We start from the raw sequence: 8074 nt of genomic DNA on the forward strand, positions 1-8074 counted from the left end.
TATACAAAGAATGAGCTAAGAATTTCTTAATTATTAAAAAGACAAGATGAAATACTCACCACCCAGAGTAATCATGAATAGTAAATAAAATAATTCATATAAAACATCCAGCAAAAGCTGGAAACATAGAAAACTACAATGTAAGCTCTCTTTATCCTTATTAAGTGTATGGCAACATGAATATCCCTAAATGTAACCTAGTACATAAAATTAATAGAGGCCTGAAATGACATTTTTTCTGTTGTCATTAAGGGTAGAGTTAAATGTCTTTTATCTTTAGAGTATTTAGGACATCTTGCTGTAACTCACAAGCTGATGGCAGAGTTTCTTCATTGCTGCTTTCATCTCCTTGTTCCTGAATGTGTAGATGACTGGATTCAGAAAAGGAGTGAGCACTGCATCAACGATAGCAAGGAACTTGTCCAAGTGTGATGAAGGGAAGGGCCAGGTGTAGAAGAAGATTAATGGCCCAAAGAATAAGACCACCACAGTGACGTGAGCTGACAAGGTGGAGAGGGCCTTGGATACACTACCTGAGGAGTATTTCCAAACAGTGACCAGAATGAAGATGTAGGAAATAATCAATATGAAGAAGGAACCCACGGAGATGATTCCACTGTTGGCAGTGACCATGAACTCTAGTCTATAGGTCTCTGTGCAAGCAAGTTTAATGAGTTGGGGGAGATCACAATAAAAGCTGTCCAATACATTAGGACCACAGAAGGGCAAGTCTACAACAAAAGCCAATTGGGCCACTGAGTGAATGAGGCCAAGGACCCAGGCAGCAGCCAAAATCAAAACGCACATTCGTGGGTTCATAATGGTCAGGTAGTGGAGAGGCTTGCATATGGCTACATATCTGTCAAAGGCCATGGCAATGAGCAGCACCATTTCTGTGCCCACAATGGCATGAATAAAGAAGATCTGAGTTAGACAACCCCCAAAAGAGATGGCTTTGTGTTTTCTGAAAAGGTCATAAATCATTTTGGGAGCAGCAATAGAGCAAACTCCCACATCGAGAAAGGAGAGGTTGGCTAGCAGGAAATACATGGGGGAGTGCAAGCTAGCGTCAGCACTCACAGAGAACACAATGAGGAGGTTTCCCATCAGGCTTGCCATGTAGAACACAGAGAAAAAAAGGAAAAGAAGAAGCTGGATCTCCCAGGAACTGGAGAGCCCCAGGAACACAAACTCAGACACCATGGAGTGGTTGGCTGCACCCATTTCCTCTGCAAACAGAGGTGACTCAATTTTACCTAAAAAAGAGAATAAAAATGAAATCAACCTTGTGAAGAGTTACTGACCACATAAAACTACTGCCATAATTCACACAGCCAAAACACATATAATATAACCTTACAACTGAACTGAAATGAACTGAATATTGTAAAGCAATTATCCTTCAATTAAAAATAGTTTTTTTTAAAAATGCAGTTTCAGAAGATATGCAGTAACTATTTGCCAAAAAGCACTGCTTCTGACTCCCCAGTCTCTCTAGAATTCTCTAAGTTTTGATAAAAGAAATAACTATTCTGCTGAATCAAAAGGGTTGTGCAAAGCAGATAGGAGTGCCCTGGAATACCATGAGGGAGGAAAGTGGAAATAGAAATGAACTTATTGATTTTTCTCACTGTTTGTTACTTCCATGCATGGATTTCCCCAAACTTCAGACAATTCTGATGACCTTCATTTTCTTTACCCTCTGACTACCTCTGAAAGTGCTGCACTCAATATGCCAGCAAATTTGGAAAACTCAGCAGTGGCTACAGGACTGAAGGTCAGTTTTCATTCCAATCTCAAAGAAAGGCAATGCCAAAGAATGCTCAAACTACCACACAATTGCACTCATCTCACACACTAGTAAAGTAATGCTCAAAATTCTCCAAGGCAGACTTCAGCAATATGTGAACCGTGAACTTCCTGATGTTCAAGTTGGTTTTAGAAAAGGCAGAGGAACCAGAGATCAAATTGCCAACATTCCCTGGATCATGGAAAAAGGAAGAGAGTTCCAGAAAAACATCTATTTCTGCTTTATTGACGATGCCAAAGCCTTTGACTGTGTGGATCACAATAAACTGTGGAAAATTCTGAAAGAGATGGGAATACCAGACCACGTTACCTGCCTCTTGAGAAATCAGTATGCAGGTCAGAAAGCAACAGTTAGAACTGGACATGGAACAACAGACTGGTTCCAAATACGAAAAGGAGTACGTCGAGGCTGTATATTGTCACCTTGCTTATTTAACTTATATGCAGAGTACATCATGAGAAACGCTGGACTGAAAGAAGCATAAGCTGGAATCAAGATTGCCGGGAGAAATATCAATAACCTCAGATATGCAGATGACACCACCCTTATGGCAGAAAGTGAAGAGGAACTCAAAAGCCTCTTGATGAAAGTGAAAGTGGAGAGTGGAAAAGTTGGCTTAAAGCTCAACATTCAGAAAACAAAGATCATGGCATCTGATCCCATCACTTCATGGGAAATAGATGGGGAAACAGTGGAAACAGGGGCAGACTTTATTTTTCTGGGCTCCAAATTCACTGCAGATGGTGACTGCAGCCATGAAATTGAAAGATGCTTACTCCTTGGAAGGAAAGTTATGACCAACCTAGATAGCATATTGAAAAGCAGAGACATCACTTTGCCAACAAAGGTCCATCTAGTCAAGGCTATGGTTTTTCCTGTGGTCATGTATGGATGTGAGAGTTGGACTGTGAAGAAGGCTGAACGCCGAAGAATTGATGCTTTTGAACTGTGGTGTTGGAGAAGACTCTTGAGAGTCCCTTGGACTGCAAGGAGATCCAACCAGTCCCTTCTGAAGGAGATCGGCCCTGGGATTTCTTTGGAAGGAATGATGCTAAAGCTGAAACTCCAGTACTTTGGCCACATGATGCGAAGATTTGACTCATTGGAAAAGACTCTGATGCTGGGAGGGATTGGGGGCAAGAGGAGAAGGGGACGACAGGACGAGATGGCTGGATGTCATCACCGACTCGATGGACGTGAATTTGAGAGAAGTCTGGGAGTTGGTGATGGACAGGAAGGCCTGGCGTGCTGCAATTCATGGGGTCGCAAAGAGTCAGACACGATTGAGCAAATGAACTGAACTGAACTGACTGACCTCCGATATGAAATGCTATCAGTTTCATTGATACTCTCTTATGTTTAAAGCTAAACATATTGTGGTTTTATCAAATCATAGTCATCTTTTCCCCATAAAGAGAGAAGATAATGTAGAAACCTTAAAAATGTATCCAACTTCTGTAGCTCAGCTCAAGGAAAGCTTGAGCTGTGAGAGCATATGACAGAGTTAGGACAAGCCAGAAAAGAAATCTGTGCTGCAGACTCTAAACATGGATAAGCCAATGCAATGTAGCAAACAAAATTCTATTATATTAGGAAATCATTGTCCATGCCATGTTCACTTTTCATGGTTCATGGAATGTTGGAAAGATTGAAAAGAACACTGCACTTGTAATTGGGAAAGTTGTGATCAAGCACAAGCCCTAAGTTCATGGGAAGTTAGAATAAGTTCTTTCTCTCATCCCTTCCACACTCAACTCACTTCTTGAACTCAGTTTCATCATCTGGAAAATAAAGGGGACTGAGTAGGTGATCCTAAGTAGTCCTTTCAAGTCTTACATTTCTATGACTTTATAACACAATGCCAGCCCAGTAGGTAATGAACCTCACTGTAATGATGGTATTCCCTGCATTGGAGTGCTACCATATTCACTACCTTTTCCCTCATCTGCAGTTGATTATAAGTCCTGTATCCCATAAAAACCCTATCCCTGTATTAGTCTCCCTCTTCTCTAATTGTTTTTGTTCCACTTACATTGATTAGCACATTATTGTAAATTTTCTATATCATTCATTTTTCCCTTTATCATAACAGTCTGTAATCAATCAGCAAACATTTTCTAGATATCTACTAAGCCCAATGCATTGTTCCAGGACTCTATGGACTTCCTGAAGTATTAAAATATTCACTGCCATTAAGCCATTTACATTTTAGCACATACTAAAATATAAACAATAAAAAATTCTTGCATAGAGAATGTCAAATAAGTAGTATGAGCATAGAATTTGTGAAGCAGAAAAGATACACATGAGCCAGAGTGATCAGGGCTGTCTTCAGAAAGAATCAAGACCTATGATGCAGTTTAAGATATGGATATAGGTTATTTGGATATACAGCTTCATATCTGACTCTGAAAGAGTTGTTGAAACATAATGAGGGAAGAGCTCCCAGTCTGAAGCAGTGTTTGATAAGCTATCAATGAAAACAATGAGAACAAGCCAAAGTAAAACAAAAACAGTGACCACCATGGGCAAGACACTACGATAACACCTTTACCGACACTATCTTGTTTGATACTTACAAAAACCATAAAAATTATCAGCTCCTTTTCACAGTGAAGGAAATCGAGACCATGAGAGGGAAAGCCATAGATTAGAACAGTAAGTGGCAGAACTGATATTGATTCCCCGATCTGCCTCTTAACCAGTATATAGAGAAGACTTTTCTCATGACTTTCTGATTATTTAACATAACACAGCCATGATTTTTCCTGGCTATTGAAGTAAGGGCAAATCTGTGTAATACCTGCATCTCAGAGCTCCTGGTTGTGTTCCCAGACTGCCGTTGCTTTAACCCCCATGAAGGCCTTTAGCTTCCCATAGAAGAGGCTCTGCTCCTAGTGCTGTCTCATTAACAGAGGAAGCGAAAGTGCTCGGTCTCCACATCAAGGAATAAAATAAAGCCCAGCACTACACTAATTCGAATTCTGTTCCCACTTACAAAACTGTCTCCTGCCTTTTGTAATTCTCTTTCTTGGATCTCAATCTTAGAGAACAATGGATAAATGGGGGGGGAATTAATAATAAAATCAGTTTCTGACTGTATGTGCTCTTTCTCATTTGTGTTAATTCTTACTCATTAAGCTCAGCTGAAGCTGCTTCTATTGTACAAGGTAACAATTAACTGATTTCTTTACAAAATGACCCTGTCACCAGAAAATCTATTGAGTCTTGGTCTTTAGGGACTTCAACATGGTACACCAATATCCTCAAGCTATTTCTGAATTTGTCACCAACCTACTCATATAAAGACCTGACATGTGACTGTTACCAAAGAGTTAACCATATTCAACTTTTATTGGTTAAAAGTAGCATTGCTTCATATACAAATAGCTGTAAAAATGCTATTCTTGGGAAAGATCTGGCTAATTGGCACACAGGAGAGTACTGACCAAATGATACTGCAGAGACTTAGGATTGCCAATATGATTTCATTTATCCAAGGGAATTGTCACCCAGAATGCTGTCACACCAACAGAGGAAGTCATGGATTAGCCACAAGCAGGAAGAAAAAGAGATCAGAAAACACCACTTTGTTTACTTAGTTTGAAATATTTATTTCCTGAGTAAGGTTAAAGAATCTCCAAGAAACACATAAATATACTTTTGTTATATTCATATCAAATCAACTTCACCCAAGAAACTTACCAGAAAATAGGGAACTTCATAGAAATCCCTAGTGTGTGTGTTTGTGTGAATTATCTATAAGGCTATTATTCTGTTTTACATTCAAAAACTGGCATATTTATAATCTACATGGAACACTGTTTAACTATTAATTCAATTATATGGCCTATAATTTCACATCAAAAAGAATACTTTTAACTCAGAAATAACTACTATGTTTGACTTCATTGTAGATTGTGAATCAGAAAACTTAAATTCTATTCATGTTTGGTCAGTAACGCACTCTGTAACTTCAGATGTTTCACTTCATATCTCTATAGTAATATTTCCTCATCTGTAAAATGAGGTTATAGAAAATAATTTCTACAGTATCTTCCAGTTCCTAAGCTTCCTATGTTATGAACAATTATATATTCTCATTGATTCATGGGGAGAGGAAAGGAATAAAATGTAAGACCAATTATTGAATATATGGCTTAGCAAACATAGAAATATAAAACTCAGCAGATAAATGAAATTCAATCTTGACAATTTTTTTTACTAATTATCACAGTAGTAAATATAAATTGTAAGTAATAGTATATCTGTTTAGTGTGAAGAGTAGAGCAGAAAGAAAACCTTTCTGCAATATGTACAGCCCTATAGTGGCCTGACCAACTCTGATGGCTCACAAAGTAAAGGGGGAAAAAGTTTACAAAGAAAGAAATTAGCTGATAAAAAAAAAAATCTGCTAAGCTATAACACAACTTCATTCATTCATTGACATGAAGTTGCTACAAAGAGTTGGTGCAGGAAAAGATATACCACATTTTTTAAAGAGCCAGCAGCTATAAGAATAGATTTTTAAAGTACTCATCACAAAAGAAAGAGAGGAAACAGAGAAAGAAAAATAAAGGAAGTGGATAAGAAAGGAAGAAGGGAGGGAGAAACAAAGGAAGAGAGGAGGGAGGGAGGAGAAGGGAGGGAAGCAGAGGGGAGAAGAGGAAAGGAGAGAGGAGGGGAGGAGACAGAAACACTATATGCCCGTGGAGGCTAGGAACATGAGGGAAAGAGCTTGGAGAGAGGGTCAGTCTGTAGGGGCCAGGGCAATATTCCTTTGTGTATGGAACATCATTCTGTCTTCTCTTTACCTATCTCCACCCCAGGCTCAGAGACAGAACTTTCAACCACAAACAATGATGGACCCAAAATGAAGAGTAAACCCCAAGCTAGGGAAACAAGAAAAATGACTCATTTGGAACTCTTATACTAAATTTTTATCCTGAAGAAATGTCTAAGAAAGAGAAAAGAGAAAGGAGGGATTAGGAGAGAGAGAGAGGGTAAAAGGATACATAAAACAAGATACTGGAGCAAAATATAATTTTGTAATAGGAAAGAGTGTAAGATTACCACAAGCAACTATGCTTTCTAAACTGTAAAATGCTAAATAAATGTGAAGAAATTTGAAAAATAAAAAAGTTTTGATTTAAATTCAGAACCTTATAGATAAAAACAGCAAACACAAAATCTACACAATTAGAAAGAACAAAATAAACATGGAAACAAATGGCAGGAAAAAGAGTACAGAAAAAATATTTCCACAGAGCAGATGAAAATTGGGACCAAATATTTCACCATGAATTTTTTAAATTTACAGGATTTATCTTTACACACACACACACAAAGGACATAGAGATTTAAAAGCTCAAAATGATATGACATGGTTGTTGCATCTATGTTCATCAGTGATCAGATCAGATCGGATCAGTCGCTCAGTCGTGTCTGACTCTGCAACCCCATGAATCGCAGCACGCCAGGCCTCCCTGTCCATCACCAACTCCCGGAGTTCACTCAGACTCATGTCCATCGAGTCAGTGATGCCATCCAGCCATCTCATCCTCTGTCATCCCCTTCTCCTCCTGCCCCCAATCCCTCCCAGCATCAGAGCCTTTTCCAATGAGTCAAATCTTCGCATCAGGTGGCCAAAGTACTGGAGTTTCAGCTTTAGCATCATTCCTTCCAAAGAAATCCCAGGGCTGATCTCCTTCAGAATGGACTGACTGGATCTCCCTGCAGTCCAAGGGACTCTCAAGAGTCTTCTCCAACACCACAGTTCAAAAGCATCAATTCTTTGGCACTCAGCCTTCTTCACAGTCCAACTCTGACATCCATACATGACCACAGGAAAAACCATAGCCTTGACTAGATGGACCTTTGTTGGCAAGGTAATGTCTCTGCTTTTGAATATGCTATCTAGGTTGGTCATAACTTTCCTTCCAAGGAGTAAGCGTCTTTTAATTTCATGGCTGCAGTCACCATCTGCAGTGATTTTGGAGCCCCAAAAAATAAAGTCAGCCACTGTTTCCCCATCTATTTCCCATGAAGTGATGGGACCGGATGGCATGATCGTTTTCTGAATGTTGAGCTTTAAGCCAACTTTTTCACTCTCCACTTTCACTTTCATCAAGAGGCTTTTGAGTTCCTCTTCACTTTCTGCCATAAGGGTGGTGTCATCTGCATATCTGAGGTTATTGATATTTCTCCCTGCAATCTTGATTCCAGCTTGTGTTTCTTCCAGTCCAGCGTTTCTCATGATGTACT

General features: G+C 39.2%; 1 protein-coding gene across 1 annotated transcript; it reads right to left on the reverse strand.

Annotated features, from left to right (window-relative positions):
- Positions 1 to 280: 280 nt before the first annotated feature.
- Positions 281 to 1224, reverse strand: LOC109564526 (olfactory receptor 4F15-like). The gene has a single exon (XM_019967954.2). It carries the CDS (start codon positions 1222 to 1224, stop codon positions 286 to 288), a length of 939 nt encoding a protein of 312 aa, XP_019823513.2. The 3' UTR covers positions 281 to 285.
- Positions 1225 to 8074: the final 6850 nt, after the last annotated feature.

The sequence above is a fragment of the Bos indicus genome, chromosome 10 (genome assembly GCF_029378745.1).
Source record: "Bos indicus isolate NIAB-ARS_2022 breed Sahiwal x Tharparkar chromosome 10, NIAB-ARS_B.indTharparkar_mat_pri_1.0, whole genome shotgun sequence".
NCBI lineage: Eukaryota > Metazoa > Chordata > Mammalia > Artiodactyla > Bovidae > Bos > Bos indicus.

Coding starts and splice junctions, on each gene's coding strand:
- LOC109564526 (XM_019967954.2), bottom strand. CDS start 1,224: ATGGGTGCAGCCAACCACTCCATGGTGTCTGAGTTTGTGTTCCTGGGG.